Here is a 25,688-nt window from a genome sequence, read left to right on the forward strand (position 1 = left end):
ATGTAAGTTTCTAGCTCATATGGATGTGAAGAAAATCTTGAAAAAAGGATCTGCATGTAACTGCTGCAGTGGGTCTGCCTGAGTCTACAGCCAGCCTTAAACAATAGCTCTGAGCTCTGACCTAGCCTATGGATCTGAGTGAGTGCAGTGTTAACTCTAAAACCCGTTGCTGGGCAGGAGTTGCCAATGCTACTCCAATGAAGACAGGAGAAGAGTGCAGCAGGCCAAGCCCACTGACCCAAGCAGATACACCATGGCTGCTGGACTAAGTACAGGAGAGCCAACCCTGGTCTACCACAGCCTCTTTGTAACAAGAGAACCCATACTGCCATCATTACTGCTCTTAAAGGAAGGAGGGCCCATGCTGCCACTCCTTGGAAGTAAAGGGAATGGGGAATGCCTACACCCTTACCTCTCTGGGAAGGAAGGGGGGTATCCTGCTACTGTGGGAGGAAGGGGGGGCAGGTCCACAGCATGGGGGGCAGAGCCATGAGTTTGGAGCTATAAGGGGCCCCATGTCAGGATGCGACTAGGCCCTCAGAATGCCATAATGTGCCCCTGAGTGCATGGGTGTGTGTAGTCTGGTTTCCCCCCTGAACTACTGCCTTCATTTCAGTGAAGTTAGCCCAGCATAGAACTGCAGTAACCCAGCAGTTAATCAGGCCTGCCTCTCAGATGAAACATCAGTTTGTGTCATTCAGGACAGGACAGTGCATAATGCTCTATCCAAGTGGATTACAAAGGAATTGAGGTGGCCAGAATATAATTATCCAAACTGGAATTTTGCCAAACGCTGAGATTGCAAAAGGTGCTATGGATACAATGGTAAGGACCTCACTTTTACATTTTATCCTGAAAAGTGATCTTATCTCTTCAAGCTATCTTATTTATCTAGTTCCACTATATGTACTTTGATCTTTTAACCTTGCTTCATACACCATTGCCTTTAGATTGTCTGTGTTGCATTTTTGTGATTGATTATTGTTTAATCAGTGGTTTAATTGTTTCCTCTGGGCACAAACACATTTATTACAGACAATGGTGTCATTGCTTACTGGTCATGTGAAAATAAAAAGGCTTCTGTTTCCAGTAGTTGGTCAGGTTAGTACTAGAGGTCACACACTGGAGCTTTTCACCCCATGTTGCAATACAGCTGCCAGAACTCAAGGTCTCGTTTCATTTAAGTCTGGCTTCCCAGAGGTACAGCAGCAGGATTCTTTACTCAGCTACTTGGGGTCAGCTCTGGAATAATTCCAGCACTGATTTTACCTTCTCATGTTAAGCAGACACATTTTCATACTGAGTCATTTAGTTTTACAGTAAAGTGTGTTACACTGTAAAATGGCCAAGAGCATCTTGGTTTTGGATTCCTTGCCCATCCTAAGAGAGTTTAAAGGGACCTGACCACTGGAGCAGTTGAAGTCACCTTACCATACAGGGTGAAAAAAGGAGGAAATAAGGCCAACTGGAATCACCAACAGAGTGAAGTGCAGGTGAAAAAGCAGCACTCGTGGAGCTACTGGAGAAGTAAGAGCATGGGGAAAAGATAGACTTAGAAGCCCAAGGGAAAGAGGATCTCCAGAAGTGGGCAATTTGCCATGTGACAGTTGGCAGAAAGCTCAAGAAGATTCACTGTTGAGAAGTGGCCTTTACCCGTGGCAGGAAGAATTCTCTGGTATCTTTAGTGAGGCTTTTCTTGTGGAGTGGAGATGGCGGAAGCCAGTGGGGCAGGAATCAAGGAGGAAGTCAGAGAAGAAGCCATGGCACAGGGACTAGAACATCTGCTTTGAGATGAAGAAGTCTCAGTGACCAAGAGGGGAATGTGGTTGAGTGCAGTATCCAGGAAAGAGGAAACAGCCTGCTTAATGGACGTTGTGAAAGGAGGCAGCAGAGAGAGTGATTAATGATAAGTGAGAGTCAAATTGAGCCCTTCTGCACACTGATGTGACCCCCATCACCCCTGTATGCCAGAAGTGAATTTGGTCCCAGGAGAAGATAAAAGAAAGCTCAAGGGACGCCAGGACCTGGGCAGAGAGATGATTTATGTCAAGGAGTTAGATGAAGACGAAAGTTAGGAGACATCAGAGTTGGACACATGAGCAAAGGACATCTAAGGAGGGAGGAGAAGAGGGGGTGGAAAGAGAGGAAAGCAGGGCCTAGAAAGCTAAAGACGCTGTAATAATGTTGTGTTTTATATAGTCTTCAGCTGTTAGTAGCTCTTTCAGTTCTGTTCCCTGAATAGCTGGAGCTCTTCCAGTTGTTATGCAGAGAGATATTACATATCTGCTGCAGCCACAAAGAGCCAGTGAAGAGAAGTGCAAGCTGATGCAAGTGTACAAGCAAGACCCTATTTGCAATATTTACAAGCCAGGATAACATTGTCATTGTATGCCTGACTATTGCCTTTTTACCTAAGGGGAAAGGGCAAAAAAATATCGACAATAGTTCTTTCCAGGGCAATGGATATTTATTCTGAGGCACAAGCTGCATTTTATGCCTCTGTGCTACTTGTTCCATTGGGAAAGAGAGGACTTCAGTGTTCAGGGCTGCATGTTCAGCAACTTTCATTGGCAATAAATACAATTTTTTAAAAAAGGGCTTCATTTTATGTTTTCCAATTCACAAACGTTAATAGCAATGTAGATACTTTCCTGATTCTTCCTGACTTCAGCTTGCAGGGTAAATGTTCAGATCTGATGTAAACAGGAGTAATTCCACTGAAGTCAGCTATACCAGGGTGGAATTTGGCTGATAATCTGCAAAACACCCGAGAGGTACAACTCTCCTGGATGAAAGGCAATCATTACAATTGAGTTACTGCATTCAAAAAAATTCTTCCTCCTATTTCATCTTAATCACCATGCCAGTTTAGTGACTTGTGACCTTGGGACTTGTGGAAAGTCCCATTTTGGAGGCAAATGAAAGAGACTTGCCAGGAGACTCCCTCCTCCCCCAAGGCTTTTGATCTCAGGAGGAAACAGAACCCTTAGGCTTTTGCTAGTCAAAAATGTCACTACCAACAGTGAAGCTATGGACAAGAGAATGGCAGAATTCCAGCTACTTTAACTTGCAGTACTATTATCTAATGGTGTACTTCTTTACCATAGGATCTGAGCACCTCAGACTGATTAACAGATTTTATTCTTACAATGTCACTGAGGTGAGGAAGATCTACTAGCAGGGTGGTCACTCACGCATCCCCAGAACACCAGACACTATGGTACCATACTTTGAGGAATAGAGTGGGCCTGTCCCCTCCTACATAACCCCACCTTCACCAGCGTGACTAAGTCATGCTTAACAGAAGACAACATTCTGAAGAGTGTGCATGGTGGGCAAGGTCACACCAGCAGTAGTGGAGCAGCATGCTCTTCAAAATGGCATCTCCCATTCATAACCCTGGACAAAACCACATCTGTTTTTTTCTTATTACTGGACAGAGGACGAACTGCCCAAAAAGAGGAGTGTTTTAACCCACCCTATCATTATCCCATTTTACAGATGGGGAACTGAGGCACAGGATAGATTAAGCACTTTAGGCAATGTTGTATAGGAAGTCTGTGATTAAGCCAGGAATTGGATTCAGGTCTCCTGAGTCCCAGTCCAGTCTCCTATTCCCAAACCCATCCTTTGTATTTAGCTAGTATTCATTACAAATTTAGGCCCCAATATTGCAACTATTTAGGTACATGCTGAAATATATTCCTTCTTATCTGAATGACTGTATATAAATGCTAGAAATCTAAATACGAAGATGGATGAACTTGAGTGTGTGGTATTAAATGAAGAGATATTGATATACTAGGCATCACAGATACTTGGTGGAATGATGACAATCAATAGGACACTGTAATACCAGGATATAAAATATATAGGAATGACAGAATAGGTCATGCTGTTGAGAGAGTGGCACTAGAGATGAATGAAAGCATAGGCAAATATAGTAAAAATCTTAAATGAATCTCTATGGATAGAAATTCAGTGCTTGAATAATAAGAGTATAGCAGTGGGAATATACTACCAGCCACCTGACCAGGATGGTGATAGTGATTATGAAATGCTGAGGAAGATTAGAAAGGATATAAAAATAGAACTCTCAATAATAATGAGAGATTTCAACTATCCCCATGTTGATTGGTTACATGTCACCTGGGGACAGAATGCAGAAATCAGCTTTCTAGACACAATTAATGACTGCTTCTTGGAGCAGCTTGTTCTGGAACCCCCTAAGGGGAGAGGCAATTCTTGATTTAGTCCTAAGTGGAGCACAGGATCTGGTCCAAGAGTGGAATATAGCTGAACTGCTCGATAACAGCTACCGTGATATAATTAAATGTAATATCCTTATGGGGGGAAATACTAAAGAAGCCCACCATTGTAGCATTTAACTTCAGAAACGGGAACTACATAAAAATGAGGAAGCTAGCTGAATGGAAATTAAGAAGAACAGTCACAAAAGTGAAATGCCTGCAAGCTGCATGGAAAGTTTTTAACATCATAATTGAGGCTCAAATTAAATGTATACCCCAAATTAAAAAGAACAGTAAGATGACAAAAAATGCCACCATGGCTAAACAACAGAGTAAAATAATCTGTTAGATGCAAAAAGGCATCCTTTAAAATTCTGAAGTCAAATCCTATTGAGGAAAATAGAAAGGAGTATAAACTGTGGTAAGTCAAGTGTAAAAGTATAATTAGGCAGGCCAAAACAGAATTTGAAAAGCAGCTAGCCAAAGGCAAAAAAACTAACTGCAAAAAAAAAAAGTTATTTCGAACATCAGAAACAGGAAGCCTGACAAACAATCAGTGGGGCCACAATCTAGGTGGCAAAGCAACACTCAAGGAAGACATGGCCATTGTAGAAAAGCTAAACAAATTTTTTGCATCGGAGTAAGTGAGGGAGATGCCCAAACCTGAGCCATTCTTTTTAGGTGACAAATCTGAGGAACTGTTCCAGATTTAGGGGTCAATAAAGGAGATTTTGGAATAAATTGTTTAATTAAACAATAAAAAGCCACTGGGACAAGATGGTATTGACCCAAGAGTTCTGAAGAAACTCAAGTATGAAATTGCAGAACTACTAACTGTGATATGTAACCTACCACTTGAACCATCTCCTCTACCAGATGACTGGAGGATAGCTAATATGACACCAATTTTTTTAAAAGACTTCTCTGGTGATCCCAGCAATTACAGAGCTGTAAGCCTAACTTCAGTACCAGGCAACTGGCTGAAACTATAATAAAGAACAGAATTATCAGATACATAGATTAACACCATTTGCGGGGGAAGAGTCAATATGGCTTTTGTAAAGGGAAATCGTGCCCCACCACTCTATTAGAATTCTATGAGGAGGCCAACAAATGTGGATGATGATGATCCAGGGACCTTGTCAAAGGCTTTCTGAAAGTCCAGGAAGCTGGACTTTCAGAAAGCCTTTGACAAGGTCCCTTACCAAAGGCTCTTAAGCAAACTAAGCAGTCATGGGATAAGAGGGAAGGACTGCTCATAGATCAGTAACTGGTTAAAAGACAGGAAACAAAGGGTAGGAAAGCATGGTCAGTTTTCAGAAGGGAGAGAGGTAAATAGTGGTATCCCCCAGGGCTCTATACTGGGACCAGTGCTATTCAACATATTCATAAATGATCTGGAAAAAGAGGGAAGGTGGCAAAGTTTGCAGTGTTACAAAATTACTCAAGATAGTTACGTCCAAAGCAGATGGCAAATAATTACAACAGGATCTCACAAAACTGGGTGACTGGGCAACAAAATGGCAGATGGAATTCAAGGTTGATAAATGCAAAATAATACACACTGAAAAACATAATCCAAACTGAATGCAAAATGATGGGATCTAAATTAGCTGTTACCACTGAAGAAAGATCTTGGAGTCATTGTGGATAGTTCTCTGAAAATATCTGCTCAAAGTTCCTCGGCAGTCAAAAAAGCTAACAGAATGTTAGGAACCATTAGGAATAATAAGACAGTAAATATCATAATGCCACTATATAAATCCATGGTATTTTCACACCTTGAATTCTGTGTTCAGTTCTGGCCACCCTATCTCAGAAAAGATATATTAGAAATGGGAAAGATACAGAGAAGGGCAACAAAAATTATTAAAGGTGTGGAACAGCTTCCATATAAGGAGAGATTAAAAGGACCGGAACTATTCACCTTGGAAAAGAGACACCTGACGCAGGGCAGGGGTGATAGAAGTCTATAAAACCATGACAGGTATGGAGAAAGTGAATATAGAAGTGTTATTTACCCCTTCACATAACACAAGAACCGGGGGTCATCCAATGAAATTAATAAGCAGCAGGTTTCAAACAAACAAAAGAAAGCACTTCTTCACACAACACAAAGTCAACCTGTGGAACTCGTTAGCAAGGGACGTCGTGAAGGCCCAAACTATAAATGGAATTTAAAAAGATTTAGATAAGTTCATGGAGGATAGATCCATCAATGGCTATCAGTCAAGATAGTTGGGAATGCAACCCCATTCTCTGGGTGTCCATAAGCCTCTGATGGCCAGATGCTAGGACTGGATGATAGGGGATGGATCACTTGATGATTGCCCTGTTGTGTTCATTTCCTTTGAAGCATCTTTCATTGGCCACTGTCAGAAGAGAGAATACTGGGCTAGATTAACGACTGATCAGACCCAATATGGCCATTCTGTGAGTAAAGTTCAGCATGTGTGTTTGAAGGATGAGGGCATGAGCCCACCCACCTACCCCATCCCTTTTTGTTTGTGAATTTTTTGCAAATTGATCCTAATCATTTTCAAATATATTCCTTACTTCTAAGTATTTGCTAAAATAGCTGGACATATAATGTTCAGTCTATGAGTTGTTCATGAACTGTTCACTTCAACTTTTATTACAGGGGAAGTGGGGCTAGCTATTTAAGTCACATATAAAGTTGTGATGCTCCCTGATTGGGTAATGAAGCTTTTAAAACAGCAGAATAGCTAACGGTGAATAATGCACTTCTGGGATGATTTTTGGACTAATAATAATGTAATAATCAAATTCATCTATGGCATAATTTTGTGACACTCCCATTATCTAAAGTGGGAACTGCACCTCTATACAGAACACCTGAATTTGGCTCTGAGACATGTTATGTTCACAGCATATACACTGAGGAGTTAGATAAAACCATACTCTTACTAGAAGGTTGCAATATCACACTAGTTCTTAGACTTTAGAATAATAATACAAAAGAACCCAAAAACAGAGAGGAAGAGAGAGAAATCAGGCTGCTCCCTAAAAAACAGAGTGGCCCAACTCACGCCACCTTATTCTAAACTTGCTGTCTGCATACTGACTACTGCTGCTGTGTTAGGCCCAGATTGCACACATCCCTGAAGAGCCCCTAGCCTGCAAGCAGGACTAGGAAATCCCTCTGAGTATTTAAAGTGACAGCTTACAATGTCCATTCAGTTTTCAACACACTGGACAGGATAAGAAAGAGACCATGAATATTATAACTAATGAAAATCATAGTAAACCATGATGCCTTTAGTTGTGAATATATTCTTCAATCAACTTTACTGTTCAACCAGCTATAATTATTGTTGATGATTATGCACAAAATGGTATGAATGCCACTGCACAGATGTGTAAGAATGAGATGCATACTTGTGTGTGGAAATTGTTCTAAAAGTAGCTGGAAGGGAAATAAAATCACTTTCAAGCAAGCTAACCAGCAAAACACACACAATATGCAACCTATTCACAGCTGCCAAAAGAGATCCATCTAGTTTCTTTTTTTAACCAGAGGGGGGAAACTTAACCGTAAAAGCTCTTTGGAGCCAAGAAAGACATTCCTTAAAAAAATCAAGCTGAAATAAGCCAAAATCTCATTCAAAGATCAAGACAGGCAGCCATTTAAGCTAATGCACTGGGCCAAATTCACTAATGGAGTTAGAGGGAGCAACTCAATTGAAATCAATGCTATTGTCTTTGCTTCAGAGTGTTTAGGTTAGTGTTGCAGGCTTGTTAAAAGTTGTGTATGTTTGAATAATGTATATATATATCCTACTTCAAAACCTTTCCTCTGCATGGATATAAAACATCTCGTGACACTTTTCTTAAGAGTAGGGATAGGGTGACCAGATGTCCCGATTTTATAGGGACTGTCCTGATTTTTTGGTCTTTTTCTTATATAGGCTTCTATTACCACCCACCCCCATCCCGATTTTTCACAATTGCTGTCTGATCACCCTAAGTAGGGGACTTGCTATGTTCTCCTTGGCCAAATTTTTCTCTTTTCACCACACTGTTCTGTTTGTTTGGTTGCTGCTACACTTCATCCCTGAAGCAGCCATGTTACTATGGAGCTATATGTGCATGGTTTATGAAACTGTTTGCAATCCTTAAAGCAGGGCCAGCTCTAGGCACCAGCATTCCAAGTATGTGTTTGGGGCAGCACTTTTCAAGGGGAAGCAGTCTGTTTTGGATTGGGGTTTTTTTTTGTTTGTTTGGTTGGTTTGGGGTTTTTTTGCTTGGGGCAGCAAAAACCGTGGAGCCAGCCCTCCCTTAAAGCTAGATAAATGGGAAATATTTTTTGCAGTGCTTTTCCTGGTATCTCTAAACTCTTTTCTTCCCCCCACCTACCAGTGATCACATATCTGTAATATTTGCCTTTACCTTTAATGCACATTCCAAGGATGGCATGAACCTGAGGCTTCCATTCCTTCCTTAACTTAATACCATGCAACATTTAATAAGTAACTACCTTAGGAGAAAAGGAACAGCCACCCACCTGCACCTCTTTGTTTCTCTAGTATGTCTCAGTATTTATTATTTAAAAGCTTGAAGTCTTAAGTGATTTTCCTAGTACACATACAGGTAGAATCAATTCATTCAAAAGGAGGTATTAAAAATATTTGGATGCAGAAGTGAGATGTTCAGATAACAGGAGAAGTAAATGAGTAATTCACACAGGGGGGATATAACCTATATTTAGCTAAAAGGGCATTTCAGATTAAATGGGTTCTGATAATGGGTTTTCATCATAATCCTATTTAACAGACAATTAACTCATAGCACATGGGCAGCATGGTCTATTGGTTAGTGCAAGAGACTGGGAGTAAAAGGATATGGAGTTCAATTCTTGACTCAGCTACTTTCTGTGAGCTAGATTGTGTAAATTGTACCATGGAAGGAGTAGCTCCAGAAGGCATTGTGACTCAAAGACACATGTTTCAGTCAAAATTCCTCCCCTCCTGCTTATTCATGGTTTTATCTATAACAGGAACACACTGCTACTGACCCCGCTCTGGCTCAGCTACTCTGGATCCATAATCTGGATAGCCCATACACTGTAAGTCTTACAGGGCAGCTGGGAGGGTAGTGAGTAGATAGACACATGCAAAAGTTAAGGCGCTAAAAATAGCAGTGCGGCTGCAGGGGCTAAGGTAGCCACCAGAGTACACACCCCGGGAGACAGGAGGGATTGTAGTTTGGAAACTAGCCTGAGTTGCCGCTTTTGCCTTTACATTGCTATTTTTAGCGGGCTAGCTCAAGCAGAGCTAATGCATGTTTGTCTTCTAATCGTGCTGAGAGGCACCCTGAAGGCTGTGGTGTAGGTATATTCTTAAGGACTAAAGGAAGAGTCTTACTCCCTTTTGCAGTCCTGTAGTCCAGGTCACAGTCTAGCCTTGTGTGACTTTGGGCAAGTCACTTAACCTCTGTGTGGCTCAGTATCCACCTCTGGCAAGTGATAATAATCCCCTATCTTTAAACTCTTCAGATGAAGGGGGTGCTAGAGAAGCCAAATGTGATCATTATTATGTCATTCCTTGAGGGACTGGATTACTTTTTATTTTATTTGTTATCCACATCATATTTATACCTAGTGTGTAACATTCTTCTGCTCATAGGAATGGTGTTGCTTTCACAACCCCTCAGGAAGGAGTTCTCAGCTTCTCTTTCCTTACCTTGTGAGTGCCTCAGAGCAGAGATCCAATGTCATCCACTCTTGTGATATTTGGTGTTTGTGTTAAAACCCCAGTGCCAGGAGTCATATGATTACATGAAGATCTCAGCTCCCATTAAGAAAAAACTAGTACATTAGTTCTAGCCCACATGGTATGGGAAAAAAGCTTGAATATGTGAATCATAAAGGCTTAACCAGAAGGTGAAGGAAAAAAAAATCAAATTTATTTTTAAACTCAACACTTTTAAGACAATCTCATGAGGTCAGACTGTCCTTCATGCATATTTCGAGTACCTGCCCTGTGAGAAATCCTAGTACAACACTGGGCTTCCCAAAAGATAATATTTCTGAACAAGAGATTCTAATATAAGAGAGGCATAGGTTCTGCTACTGCTCTACCGTGGCTCTCCTAAGAGCCCCTCAGTCAGCTGGCCATGATGGAGGAAAGAGAGAAATTTCCTTTTCTTCTTCATTTTACATATTTCATTGGTACAGAGAAGGCAGTGGCGCTGCGTCGCCAAGGGCTTGTATGGACAGGGTGTAAAACTTGTAGTGGCAGAATAGGCTGGCTTGCTAAGGGCCTCCAGGGATAGCTGACTTGCTAAGTGCAAGACGGGCAGAGAGTACGCTTCATACTGTAACAACATGTGTAAGTATGTCTGTGACTAGTGAATGCTGCTTGGCGAACACACTGCAGCAGGCAGTGAATGCTGAAGGTGTGCTGAGACAGCAGCCAACGTTTCATCTTAAGATGCCTCTCTGGCTAGAATGGGATCCTTATGGAATAATCCTATGGCATGTAATAGAAAATTCTAACTTTCCCTTCCTTCTTTAATTTTTTTTAAATCATGCTATAGAACTGAACACAAAATTGTTTCCCTGCTACAGAATTCTATAGAATGTTTTAAAACCCCTATAGAGAGGCGATCATCTTCTATTGCAAACTTCCATAATAATATGGTAATTTTTATAAAATCCTATATGTTTCATCACTATTTAATTCCATAGGAATTGTGTATACAAGGGGAGGCCATTCCCAAGTAAGACTAAGGGTATGGCTACACTTACAGTTTTGCAGTGCTGGTAGTTACAGCTGTGTTCGTACAGCTGTGTAGGGCCAGCGCTGCAGAGTGGCCACACTTACAGTAACCAGCGCTGCAGTGTGGCCACATTTACAGCACTTGCAGCGCTGTTGGGAGTGGTGCATTGTGGGCAGCTATCCCACAGAGCACCTCGTCCCATTTTGGCGCTGTGGCTTGTGGGAAGGGGAAGGAAGTGTGCGGGTCTTTCCGCTTCCTGTTCCAATGCCCCGTGGTGCTTTGCTACACATTCCGAGCAGTTTGGCGGCATTGTGATTCTGCAGCGCGATTTCTGCGGTTTTTGTTATAAATGGAGCCTGAGCTGCTGAGGACTTTGCTGATGAATGTTGCCAGCACATCACGCATGGCAGTGGAGCTATTCCTTCAGCTGCAAAGTGAGAGTGACAGTGACAGTGAGGAGTCAGACGATGATATTGAATCGCCTGACGGTGAAGACACTAAATTGCTTGTGGCAGCAACAGACATGCTCAGCACCGTGGAACGGCGCCTTTGGGCTCGGGAAACCAGCACTCAGTGGTGGGATCACATCGTCCTGCAAACTTGGGATGATGAGCAGTGGCTGCAGAACTTTCGGACGAGAAAAGCCACTTTCATGGCACTGTGTGCTGAGCTTGCCCCTACCCTGCGGCGCAGGGACACGAGATTGAGAGCTGCCCTGCCAGTGGAGAAGCGGGTGGCTATTGCAATCTGGAAGCTGGCAACTCCAGACTGCTTCCGATCGGTGGCGAACCAGTTTGGAGTGGGAAAGTCTACCGTTGGAATGATGCTTATGCAAGTTTGCACAGCCATTAATCGCACCCTGCTAAGAACTGTGACTCTTGGGAACGTGCAGGACATTGTGGATGGCTTTGCAGAAATGGGTTTCCCTAACTGTGGAGGGGCAATAGATGGGACGCATATTCCTATTCTGTCACCACCCCACCTGGCATCAGAGTACGTTAATCGCAAGGGGTATTTCTCCGTGGTTCTGCAAGCGCTTGTGGATCACCGTGGGCATTTCACTGACATTTACTCAGGATGGCCTGGAAAAGTGCATGATGCAAGCATCTTTCGGAACAGTTCCCTGTTCAGGAGGCTGAGGGCCGGGACTTTTTCCCCAGACCGCAAGATCACAGTAGGGGACGTCGAAATGCCCACTGTGATCCTTGGAGACCCCGCTTACCCCTTAATGCCATGGCTCATGAAACCGTATACAGGGAAGCTTGACAGGAGCAAGGACTGGTTCAACTACAGGCTGAGCCGGTGCAGAATGACTGTGGAGTGTGCTTTTGGCCGTTTGAAAGCCCACTGGAGGTGTCTTTATGGAAAGCTAGATTTGGGGGAAAGCAGCATCTCCGCTGTTATATCCGTGTGCTGTACCCTCCATAATATTTGTGAAGGGAAGGGTGAAAGATTCAGTGAGGAATGGACCTCCGAGGTTCGACGCCTAGAGGATGAGTTTGCTCAGCCAGAGAGCAGGGCTAATAGGGAGGCCCAGGAAAGGGCTTCAAGGATTAGGGATGCTTTAAGGGAGCAATTTGATGCTGAGAGCCAACAGTAATGTTTGGTGCATTTGATGTGCTTTGCTGTACCTTGGGGTACAATATTTACCACTTCCAGCAATAATATAACGTAGTGAAAAAGAAAAAAAATCCTTTATTCAACATACAGTACATAAAAGGCAAGGGGGTTGGGGTGGTGGACTGTACATTCACAGGTTTGAATATGTCCTATTTTGATCACTATTCAATGTCTGCTGCACTTCAGGATTACTATGCTGCAGGGTAATGGGGGTGGAGTGAACAGGGTAAGAATTATAGTTATCAGGGCTGGTAGGTGATCGTACAGGTGTTGGGGGCAGCTGGGGGTAATAAGAAACTGGCTGCTGGAGAAAGTTGTTTTGTGGAAATACTGGGGAACAAGAAAGAGGGCTTTGGGAGGGCTGTGGGTTACAATGGTACATATTTGTCTGCATGGCTACGAGAGACTCGAAAGACTCAGTTTGGCGAGCCAGGAGGCTTATCATCTGCTTTGTGGTTTTTTTTGGCAGACAGTTCCTTCCTCCTGCTTTCTGTTTGCCTCCATTCATGTACACTCTGTCTCCATTCATACATTTTCTCTCTCCATTCCTGTGTCTTCCTACTTTCTCTGTTGTAGTGACTCATAACTGATTTGATCAATTCCTCTTTTGATTTTCTGGGATTTCGTCTCAAGTTCTGCAACCTACGTGAGGCCGGTGATCCGGCTGCATTAGTCAAGGTCACTAGAAAAAAGAGAGATAGAACCATGTAATACACAGAGGCTACATTGTTTATTATCACACAGTGAAGGACTTTTTAGACTTTTGGTGGCATCCTTCTCACATACCTCACATAACACAGAGAGGGCAGGGAAGCTAAAGTCATGGCGAGCAATGGGGTGAGTGGTTTTCCCCCGAGTTCCCCTTGGGAGTGGGAATTGACCGATGGGTCACTGGGGTTTATCTGCAATGGGTACAGGAGGTAGCTGGTGTCCTGAACAGGGGACAGTAGTGAACAGGAAGGTGGCGAGCTGCTGGGGGGGGTGGGTTGGGCTTTGGTACGCGTTCACGCCGTCCTGCTGGTGGGGGGGGGGCGCACCGCGGTGCTGGATGCCTGCTTGGAGGGGGGTGCATAACACCGGAGCACACCGCGGGGCTAGCTACGTGCTTGGAAGGGGGTGCATAACACCGGAGCACACTGCGAGGCTAGCTACGTGCTGGGAGGGGGGTGCATAACACCGGAGCACACCGCGGGGCTAGCTATGTGCTGGGAGGGGGGTGCATAACACCGGAGCGCACTGCGGGGCTAGCTACGTGCTGGGAGGGGGGTGCATAACACCAGAGCGCACCGCGGGGCTAGCTACGTGCTGGGAGGGGGGTGCATAACACCGGAGCGCACCGCGGGGCTAGCTACGTGCTGGGAGGGGGGTGGGGAACACCGGAGCGCACCACGGTGCTGGATGCCTGCTTGGAGGGGGGTGCATAACACCGGAGCACACCGCGGGGCTAGCTACGTGCTGGGAGGGGGGTGGGGAACACCGGAGCACACCGCGGTGCTGGATGCCTGCTGGGAGGGGGGTGCATAACACCAGAGCACACCGCGTGGCTGGCTGCGTGCTTGGAGGGGGGGGTAAACAACAGAGCGCAATGGGCTGGGGAAACGCGAACCTAGTGCCCTGCACTCAAGTATCCCTAAATTCTCAACAGGGTTTCCTATTGCCAGACATATCACTGCTGCGTGTTACCTGGGAAGAGAGGGAGGGTCTTCTACAGCAATGTGGATACCGCCCTGGCCCCTATGCAGCTTGCCTGTGTGCAGCCATGGTCCCCCCACCCCTCGCTGCACAGTGGATTGGACGAATTAGCCTGACCGGGACAAGGACCACGGTGGCTCTCCCGATCAACTTGAGAAAGCAAATTGCAAATGCTCTGGCTGCAACTTTTCAAGAGATTACCGAGGCAGATTATAGAGACGTGATAGAGCAAATCAATGGGCTATTCCACGTTTAGGCATGCCTGCAGGCAGCCATAACCCAAACCCTCCTCTCCCAAAACATAAAAATCTGCTTACCCCGAGCACGATCCTCAGTTTCTTCCTCACCATCAACTTCCTGCTGCTGCGACTGGCTAGCCTCCTCCTGGCTTGAGAAGAGCTCCTGGCTACATGTGTACTGGGACTCCGGGGTGTCTCCCTCCACGCCAGTAGCCTCACTGTCGCCTTCCTCTACACCCTCCCCCACTTCTCCCTGCTCTGAACTCTCCATCGTGCTCCTAGGATTGGCAGTGGGGTCACACCCAAGTATGGCATAGAGCTCCTGGTAAAAACGGCAAGTTGTGGGGGCAGCTCCTGAGCGGCGATTTCCCTCATGAGCTTTGTAGTAAGCACTGCGCAGCTCTTTTATTTTGACCCTGCACTGCAACGCGTCCCGTTCATGGCCCCTTCTCATCAAGAACTGCGATATCTGCCCATAGGTATCATAATTTCTCCTTCTGGAGCGCAGCTGTGCTTGTACAGCCTCCTCTCCCCAAACACTTATGAGGTCCTGCAGCTCTGCATTAGTCCATACTGGGGCTCGTTTGGTGCGTGGAGGCATGGTCGCTGATTGATTGATTGATTAATTGCACTCCACACCTGGCTGAGCAAACAGGAAGGGGATTTTTAAAATTCCCCGGGGCATTTAAAGGAGGGGTCAGGTGAGCCCAGGACAGTGGAGTTTGCATGATTACCAGAGAGGCTTCTAAGGTATGCTGGGATACCTACTTATGCCACGGAGGTCAATAAAAACGCTGGTGGGTGTCTACACTTGCTGACCAGTGCTGGATCACCAGTGCTGGATCCTCTACACCCGAGGCTCGACCGGGTGTACAGCCAGCGCTGCAACCAGGGAGTTGCAGCGCTGGCCGTGCTGTGCAAGTGTGTACACATCCTAAGTTGCAGCGCTGTAACCCCCTCACCAGCGCTGCAACTCTGTAGTGTAGCCAAGGCCTAAGGAATGTTGGCCTATCTCCATCAGCCCACAATTGCTTGTCAAGAAGCAGCCTACTCTATTGTTACTTGATTGAGTCCTTTGTCAATGCCATAATTCCAATGCTCTCACGCTGGATCAGAGATTACATGATACCCAAGAAGAAGATGTCAGACTCTCTCTGGCAGACGTAGAGGTCTTTTTTATTTAACCTGAGCCTCAATCAAACCCTATCTTGCTCTGTGATGTAAAAGTAAGTAGCTAATTAAAGATCTGATTAGGCATCCAATGAACTCAATAGCAAAATTCTCATTGAATTCCGTGGCCCTATCAGCATGGGGGGCTTTTAATTTAATACATTTGCCAGGTGCCCGAAGCCACTGAAGGAAAAAGATGCTTGACAAACCCCCAGAGGAGTATCTGAAAGAAAGATACCAATAAAAAAAATGGAATTAAAAAACTGCACACTATTAATTGTATTGTACTGAGTAGAAAAAGGGAATAAAAGAGGGAAATAAAATTTTGAAATTTCAGGATTTTTCAAACAAATATTTTGCAAAAAAAGTCTGGAAAAAAAACACAACATTATTCCATTTCTATCCCTGTGAAACAGAAACAACTTTGAAAAGGTTTTGTTTTTGTTTTTTTTTTTTTGCCAAATTGTTTTTCTATTTTTGACAAGTTCTTTTGGAAATGTTGTTGGATTTTGAACCTAGCTTGATCTTCTCATGGAACCTTTCATATGTTGGTGCTTAGAGTTCCACGAATACTTACAGACATCAGTAACTTAATGAAATATGTCAAATGAAACTGAAATAGATGTATCTCTTTGTCCTCTCTCATGGCAAGCAGACAGAGGGGCTCACCAGGAGAGGCCAAGTCCGAGCCCAAGTAGAACCTATATCTCTGGTTAGCATTGCCTACTCTGCAATGTTTATCTTTTGAAAAGCATGGTGTGACTGTAATTATTTATGAATACTCTGTCTTGACTTTGATCCTATTTACCCACCTCTTGCTCAAGACAGGATCCCTCTTATAATCACTTATAGTAGGAGTGAGAAAAAATTGTCTATTCTCATACTTTGTTTGAGAGCAATAATAAAGGTGCAGGATTGAGTTTTCCAATAAACAAAAGTCACAGACTACAGAGCTGTGATTCATAGTCACATAGCTAGATTATACCCCCAGGACTTGGACAATGGTTAGCTCAGAAGACTGGAAATCTGGTAAACTGGATTCTGTTCCTAGCTCTGCTATTGGCTCATTATGTATCTTTATTCCAATTATTTAACTTCTCTGTGCCTCCGATTCCCAATCAATAAAATGGAGCTAACAATATTCACTTTTGTAAAAGACAATGAGGTTTACAGATGAGTGCAAAATGTTATTTATTATTATAATGCTGTGCCATGGCTTCTGGACATGGGACTGTTAATGTGAGTGTTAAACTAATGGACAGTGTTTATGATTAATGTATTGTGGAGATGCCAAGTGTACAGATGGAGATCTGGCTGCTCTCTTGCCGCTGAAGGAAATGCCACTCGCACCCTGTCAGTCTGACAAATTGTTATTGCGGGTAGCCTTTGAAGAGGCTTCAGGCATGCAGGCCTATTTATGCTACTCTTCTGAATTTCCCTGCCAGCTACAGCAGTCAGCTGCCTCCCTGACAATTCTCTGTGTCTGTGACACTTGTCTCTACCCATTTCCAATGTGACCACATATAACAGTCAGCTTCACTTTACGGAATAAGAATCTGAAATTGCAAATCAGTGCCTACTGGTAGCTATACTAGAGACTAGATTAGATAGCCTATTGAAAGTTACTGTGCCTCCTAGGCAGGGTGTATATAACATACATTTTTACAACCATACATGGGTATGTTTATCCATAAAAATAGAACCGTATATTAAATATGTAAATGATAGTGCAGTTCTGCCTCTACATTTGAGAACTGCTGCTACATATGCCCCAGGGGCCTCAGGAACCAAATGAGCATAAGCACATGGTATCCCATGACAGCAAGGGTAGAAAGTGGTGACACTAGCATGCAGTGCCTTGATGACGGAAGAGGACTTGGTAAAAGGCACACAGTCTTTTTGGCAACAAGCAGTTTGCTTGACAGCCCTGCAGCAGGGAGTGACAGCACAGCGGTAGATCATTTCAGTAGAAACCACAAGCACTGGAAACAGAAAAGGAGGGTGCTGCATACCCAGCCCCAAGAACTTAGAAGGGGGGTAGAGTACTGCAGACTTCTGGTGCAGAGTTACAGTAGTGCATGCTGCAGATCCGCACCCAGCTTAATGGCACAGTGAAGCTGTACACACAGCATCATCCTTGGGATTCAGCAACACAGACTACCATTGTAATTTACAGATAAACACCTGACACTAAGAGCATGCATCTCTCCCATAGGTAAGAACAGGCCTCCTGGCAGCTAGAAGAGTGTGTGCTCTATGGCTGTATTGGCGGCAGGGTTTTGGGTATATTATATATGCTGCCTTTGCAGCAGGGTGTGGGTGTGCTATATATACTGCCTTGGCAACAGGGATGAGTGGGTGTGTTGCAGCTGTACCCCTCTGGACTCTGCAGCAGAAAGAGAGTGTGCATACAGATTTCTCTCATTGGCACCATACTATACAACTGTACACAAATCTGATATTGTCCCAGAACTCCAGTCTGCAGCTCTCTGTGCCCAGGACAGAACATGTTTTAGACTGGAAATGGCATATAATTTTGGAGGGAATTGTCTTGAAAAATAGCCCAGAATGTGGTCACTTTTGGTGAAGAGACATCAAATAAACCACAATAATAAAAATAAAATATTAATAAAATAATATCTAGCTCTTCAATAACACATTTTATTAGTAGATCTCAAAGTGCTTTACAAAGCAGTTACTAGCATCATCCCCCTTTTACAAATGGGAAAACTGAGGCACAGGGCAGTGAAGTGACTTGCCCAAGGTCACCCAGCAAGCCAGTGGCACAGCATTTGTTTTACTGACAACTGTGTTTTATCCTAAAGTAGGTAAGATTGGTGATGATGTTGAGTGATGTTTGAAGATTGCGTTCATTCTCTCCTGTTTTTTAATTGTTTTGTGGGAGGTGACATGGACAGAGTTAAGGCTGCTTGGATGAATTCAGCTCCACCATTCCATACTTCCTAATTTTTTTTGCAGGATGATTTTCCAGGCTAAGTTCCACTCCCTATTTACAACCTTGACTCCAATTTAATAAAGTTTACCACTTAAGGTATTTAATTAGTGGACAGAGTGAAGTGAGGCCCTACTCTCAACTCTGTGGCATTTGTATGTATGCAGCACAATTACTTTTGAAAACTGTAGTCAATCAATTCCAGCATATGAGGGAATGTTCTAGGTATCAATGGGCAGAAGCCTATTGATTCTGGTAACAATCAGAAAACAGGAAAAGCCCGATTTCCACTATCTGGCCTACAGAATGCTGCAGGCAGAGAAAGTTCCCTGTTGCTCTCTGCTGTAGCCTATTCACTTATTAGAGGGCCACACACTTCACTGCGTATGTGAGGTGAGCTGTACACCCAGTTGGGTCTCTTGCCCCTCCCATCCCACTGCAGGCAGCTCCTTCCCTTACCAACCAGGACCCTTGCCTCCTCTTTCCTGCACCCGTGCTGGGCCCCTGACAGTCATTCAGGCCAGCCTTCAACCAGGCCCCTCACCACCCACTCTGGCAAGTTCCTCCCCAGCCAGGCCTCCATTTGCACTTAAGTTGAATAACACATACACAAATCGGCCTGCATGAGCAACGAAGTGTGACCCTCTAGTTTTAAAACATTGTGAATTCCTCCATAACAGGAGTCCCTGCAGAGTTTGCAAGCTACAGGGGATGTCTTACAGGTTTTGCAGGGCTGAGGCGATGGCATTCAGAGAATGAATAGGATAAGGAACAAGGATTACACACACCCCTGAAAGACAAAAGTTTTACCAATGAACAGTGTCTGTGTGAACAGTGCTTTGTCTCCTGCCTCTCGTTAGGGGTGGAATTTTTTTGTTGGTGGGAGAGAGCTCGGCTACAAGGAGCAGTTATGCTGCCCACCTTTTAGTGGCACGGCTGTAGTGGCACAGCTGTGTTGCTAAAAGATGCGTAGTGTAGACATAGCCTTAGTAGGCTATGTTTTGTTTTGGTGTGTTATTAGATGAGAATCCCTGACTTCATTTTTTTAAGAAAAAGGAAGACTTTAGGTCTCAATGTGTGGAGGAAAGCTAGAAAATGTGCCCTGAGTTCAGCTGAAGACCTCAAACACCAAATAAAAAGATCCCCAAGTGAATTTTTATTTGTGATTTTAAGCCATTCTCTTTGGAGAGGGAGGGGGCTGATTCGCGAGTTTTTAACTCTTGGGGTTGGCAATACAGTGTATTGCAAGTTTGACAGTGTCTCCCCACAGGGTCCAGGAGCCTGGGCAGAGACCAGGAGCCTACAAAAGACTTGAAACTGCGCAGGACTCACCCTGACCCTACCAAGAGACCCCGCGCACTGGGATCCCAATCCCCGCCCCCTCGTGCTGGGATCCCATCCGCCCCCTTGCGCTGGGATCGCCGCCATCCGCCCCTCGCGCTGGGGTCCCCGCCTCCCCCGCTAACGTTCGCGCGCTCGGGCTGGGATTCTCTCCCTGCCCCGGGGAACCGAAAGCGAAACCCGCCGGCCCCGCCCCGCCCCGCCGGCTGCGAAGCGCGTCAGCTCGGGCGGCTCCCTGGCCAGCGCGGTTCGCATCGCGGCGGAGGCGGGGAGGCTTCCTGGACCGAGCAGCGCCTCGCGGACGGGACCATGTGGGCGCTGGGCGCCTGGGTGCTGCTGGGCGCCGTGTGCGCGGGTGAGTCCCCGCGCGCCGCTTCCCCCCCCCCCCCCGGGCCTAGAGCCCCTGGCCCGGCGCATCGGGCAGCGGCGCCCGGGCGGGCATGGCGGGGCCTGGCGCTGCCACCGAGCGGCACGAGCCGCGGGCCCGGACCCCTCCGCCAGCCCGTAGTGGCTCGTCGCGCTCGGGCGCCGCGTGGGGAGGGGGGGCCGCGGCCCTGCCCTCGGCTCTGCTGAAAGCGGCGGGCACCGCAGAGGTCCCTGGGAGAGCCCGGGCCGGGCGGGGAGGGGGGCACGTGTGTGTCTGTGTTGGGAACCGAGCCGGGTGGGGCTGCTCCCTCCGAGCCCACTGCCAGGCTCTGCCTTGGGAGCGGTGTAAGCCACGTTCCCATATAGCCTCTGTGGGTGGAAGTTACATTTCGCCACCTGTCTTTAGGCTCCTGCGGGGGGGAGGGGGTGGCTGGCTTTTCACTGCCGAGCACCCCCAGGTTCTCTTGCAGGCAGTGGGGGTGGCAGGTGCTCAGTACCCCCAAAGAGCAGGCGACTGGCATTGGGGAACCCAGCTAATTTTTGCGTTGATGTTTAACGTTCTGGGGTATGTTATAGTCCTTTGTATGTTCTTAGAAGTGTATATGCACAGAGACCTGTGCTACATATTTTGAAGTGTGTGTGCACAGAGGCCCCTACAACATAATTATATAATTGTGTAAATAAATAAATTCTCTTGTCATATCAATCTAGTAAAAGGGAAATAGGAATAACCTGGGGAATTACAGACCAGGCTGCTTAACTTCTGTACCTGGAAAGATGATGGAGCAAATAATTAAGCAATCGATTTGGAAACACCTAGAAGATAATGTGATAAGTGGCAGTCAGCATGGAATTGTCAAAAACAAATCATGTCAAACCAACCTGATAGCTTTCTTTGACAGTTTAATAAGCCTTGTGGATGGGGGGAAGCAGCAGGTGTGGTATATCTTGACTTTAGTAAAGCTTTTGATACTGTCCCACATGACCTTGTCATAAACAAACTAGGGAAATGCATCCTGTATGTAGCCAGTATGTGGTGGGTGCAAAACTGGCTGGAAAACCGTTCCCAGAGAGTAGTTATCAGTGGTTCACAGTCATGCTGGAAGGGCATAACGAGTGGGGTCCCACCCGGATCAGTTCTGTGTCTGGTTCTATTCAGTATCTTCATCAATGGTTTAGATAATGGCATAGACACTTATAAAGTTTGTGGGTGATACCAAGCTAGGAGGGATTGCAAGTGCTTTGGAGGATAGGATTAAAATTCAAAATGATCTGGACAAACTGGAGAAATGATCTGAAGTAAGTAGAGTGAAATTCAATAAGGACAAATGCAGAGTACTCCATTTAGGAAGGAACAATCCGTTGCACACATACGAAATGGGAAATGACTGTCTAGGAAGGAGTACTGCAGAAAGAGATCTGGGGGTCGTAGTGGACCACAGGCTAAATATGAGTCAACCGTGTAATGCTGTTCCCAAAAAAGATAACATTCTTCTGGGATGTATTAGCAGGAGTGTTGTAAACAAGACACAAGAAGTAATTCTTCTGCTCTACTCCGTGCTGATTAGGCCTCAGTTGGAGTATTGTGTCCAGTGCTGGGCACCGCGTTTCAGGAAGTATGTGGACAAATTGGAGAGAGTCCAGAGAAGAGCGACAAAAATGAGTAAAGGCTAAAAAAAATGACTTATGAGGGAAGATTGAAAAAATTGGGCTTGTTTAGGGCTGGTCTACACTAGGGGGGAAATGGATCTAAGATACACAACTTCAGCTACATGAATAGCGTAGCTGAAGTCGAAGTATCTTAGATTGAGTTACCTGCCGTCCTCACGGTGCATGGTCAACGTCCGCAGCTTCCCCTGTCGACTCCGCTACCGCCGTTCGGATTGGTGGAGTTCCGGAGTCGACAGGAGCTCATTCGGGGATCAGTATATCACATCTAGATGAGATGCGATATATCGATCCCCGAGAAATCGATTGCTACCCGCTGATACGGCCGGTAGTGAAGACGTACCCTTGGTCTGGAAAAGAGAAGACTGAAGAGGGACAAGGTAACAGTTTTCAAGTACATAAAAGGTTATTACAAGGAGGAGGGAGAAAATGTTGTTTTTCTTAACTTCTGAGGATAGTACAAGAAGCAATGGGCTTAAATTGCAGCAAGGGAGGTTTAGGTTGGACATTAGGAAAAACTTCCTATCTGTCAGGGTGGTTAAGCGTTGGAATAAATTGTCTAGGGAGGTTGTAGAATGTCCGTCATTGGAGATTTTTAAGAACATGTTAAACAAACACTTGTCAGGAATGGTCTAGATCAGGAGTCGGCAGCCTTTCAGAAGTGTTGTGTCAAGTCTTCATTTACTCACTGTAATTAAAGGTTTCGTGTGCAAGTAATACATTTTACCTTTAAAGGGGCTGGCAGACAGAACCCCAGATTGATAGCAGGCTGAGTGGGGCCGGTGGCGGGGACCCCGGCTGGCAGGGGCCAGCAGACAGAACCACTGCCGGTCTGGGGTTCCATCCGCCAGCCCCTGCTAACTGGGGTCTCTGCTGCCGGCCCAAGGTTCTGTCCATCCAGGCCAGCAGCGGGCTGAGTGGGGTTGGTGGCCAGAACTCCAGTCTGACAGCGCCACTGAAAATCAGCTCGCGTGCTGTCTTTGGCATGCGTGTCATAGGTTGCTGACCCCTGGTCTAGATTATACTTAGTCCTGCCATGAGTGCAGGGGACTGGACTAGATGACCCCTTGAGGTCCCTTCCCGTTCTGTGATCCTATGTATGTCTTCCTTGGATCATGAAAAGCTGAAACCAGGAATCAGCTATATGAAGTCAACAGACAGGCCCAGTCAAGTAATGTGCCTAAATCTAAGCATATGAGTAGTCCCTTTAGCTTAATAGGACTGTCTTGTGCTGGAATACCTTGCTGAATCTGGGACAAAGTGATAACTCTCAAGAGTTTTATGTTAGTAGTTAATTTAAAGGAACATTTAAGTTAATACAGTAGAACAGGGGTCGGCAACCTATGGCACGTGTGCCAAAGACGGCACGCAAGCCAATTTTTAATGGCACGCTGGAGCCTGCCGGGACTCCAGCGTGCCACTAAAAAATCCTGCCCAGCCCTGCCTGCTGTCCTCTGCCCTCAGCTCCTCCCGCAGGGGCAGGAAGCAGAAGCATAGCCGTGCGCACGGGGTGGGCAAATGACCCCACTCTCCGGGCATGGCAAGCTGTGGGTCCGTGCTTCCGACCTGGAGCGCCGGGCCAGGTGCAGCAAGCTGCTGGCCCTTCCCCCGCCTTCTCCCCTCCCCTGGAGCCCTGCAGCTGCACGCAGCACTCTGTGGGTTGGGGCTGCGCACTCCCGCGGGGCAGCGTTTGGCTCTGCGGGGAGGCAGACACGCTTCCCGCTCAACTGGAGCTCTGCTGCCGCCGCACGCAACACTCTGAGGGGCGGGGCTGTGCTCTCCTGCAGGGCAGCATGTCTAGCTCTGTGTGGAGCCTCATGGTAAGGGGCCCAGGGCTGGGGGGGTTGGATAAGGGGTGGGGGAGGTCAGGGGACAGGGTGGGTTGGATGGGGGGTGATGAGGTGGGGGTCTCTGGAGGGGGCAGTCAGGGAGCAGAGGGGGTTGGATGGGGCATGGGAGTCCCAGGGTCTGTCAGGGGGTGGGGTTGGGTGGATAGGAGACAGGGCAGTCAAGGCACTGGAAGCAAGGAGGGTCATGGGGGGGCAGTTAGGATGGGGGGGTCTCTAGAGGGGGTGGTCAGGGGACCAGGAGTTGGGGGGGGGTTGGATGAGTTGGGAGTTCTGGGGGTCCTATCAGGAGGCAGGGAGCGATTGGACGGGGCATGGGAGTCCTGGGGGTCTGGCTGGGGATGGGGGTGTGGATAAGAGTCAGGGGATAGGTAGGGGGTGGGGTCTAGTCTGGGGACAAGGAACAGGGAGACTTAGATAGGAGGTGGTGTCCTGGGGGGCATTTGGGGCAGGGATTCCAGAAGGAGGTAGTCAGGAGAAAAGGAGCAGGGGGGTTGGGAGTTCTTAGGGGGACAGTCACCCAGCCCTCTCCCCTGACCCCCCCCCACACACACTGCCCTCTGCTCGCACACACCCCAGACCCCTGCCCTGAGCCCTGTACCTCCCTCATACACACCCAGCCCTCTGCTTGACTCCATTTCCCCCCAGTTCCCAACAACTCTAGCCCTGACTCTGGCACCCCCACACATACCCAGGCTCCCCTCTGCCCTGACATCTCCACCCCTCCACATACCCAACTCCCAGCCCTGACTCCAGCCCTCTGCCCCCAGCCCTCTGGGTCCCAGCCGCCGGCCCTGCATGGCCTGCTGCTGGTCTGGAATTCTGGCTGCCGGACCCTTGCCAGCCGGGGTCCAGGCCACAGGCCTCGCTCAGCCCGCTGCTGGCCTAGGTAAACAGAACCCCAGACCAGCAGCGGACTGAGCAGGCTGGCAGCATAAGATAAATATTTTAATTTCATTTTAAATGAAGCTTCTTAAACATTTTTAAAACCTTGTTTATTTTACAACACAACACTAGTTTAGTTATATAATACATAGACTGAGATGGTCTAAAAAACATTAAAATGTATTACCGGCATGCGAAACCTTAAATTAGAATGAATAAATGAAGACTCGGCACACTACTTCTGAAAGGTTGCTGACCCCTGCAGTAGAACTTCAGTTACAAACTGACCAATCAACCACACACTTCATTTGGAACCAGAAATATGAGCTCAAGCAGCAGCAGAGACCAATAAAAGAGCTAATACAGTACAGTACTGTGTTAAACATAAAATACTAAAAGAAAGAAAGAAAGAAAGAAAGACTTGATAAGATAAGGAAACTGTTTTTGTGTTTGTTTCATTTAAATTACGATGGTTAAAAGCAGCATTTTTCTTCTGCATTGTAAAGTTTCAAAGCTGTATTAAGTCAACGTTTGGTTCTAAAGTTTTGAAAGAACAACTATAACATTTTGTTCAGAGTTACGAACATTTCAGATTTCAGAGTAGCAGCTGTGTTAGTCTGTATCCGCGAAAAGAACAGGAGTACTTGTGGCACCTTAGAGACTGAGGGCTTGTCTACATCAGAAAGTTGCAGCGCTGGTGAGGGAGTTACAGCGCTGCAACTTTGAAGGTGTACACATCTGCAGGGCATCACCAGCGCTGCAACTCCCTGTTTGCAGCGCTGGCCGTACTCCCGTTTTGTCTCGGGTGTAGAGGATCCAGCGCTGGTGATCCAGCGCTGGTAATCCAATGTAAACACTTACCAGCGCTTTTCTTGACCTCCGTGGAAGGAGGAAGCCTCTGGTAATCAAGCTGATC

The 25,688-nt window shown here is 46.3% G+C and overlaps 1 protein-coding gene across 5 annotated transcripts in view; it reads left to right on the forward strand.

Moving 5' to 3' along the window:
- The first annotated feature begins 20,205 nt into the window (after nucleotides 1-20,205).
- Nucleotides 20,206-25,688, forward strand: part of CD47 (CD47 molecule) — a 49,206-nt gene continuing 43,723 nt past the window's right edge. For 2 of the 5 annotated variants that reach the window (XM_030582262.1, XM_030582270.1), the window contains exon 1: nucleotides 20,206-20,361. In XM_030582262.1, coding sequence (XP_030438122.1) covers nucleotides 20,316-20,361 — 46 coding nt within the window. In that variant the 5' untranslated portion in view covers nucleotides 20,206-20,315. The remainder of the gene's footprint in view (nucleotides 20,362-25,688) is intronic. The other 3 variants (XM_030582235.1, XM_030582245.1, XM_030582254.1) reach the window with 2 other exon arrangements.

Source organism: Gopherus evgoodei, chromosome 1 (genome assembly GCF_007399415.2).
Source record: "Gopherus evgoodei ecotype Sinaloan lineage chromosome 1, rGopEvg1_v1.p, whole genome shotgun sequence".
Classification (NCBI taxonomy): Eukaryota; Metazoa; Chordata; order Testudines; family Testudinidae; genus Gopherus; species Gopherus evgoodei.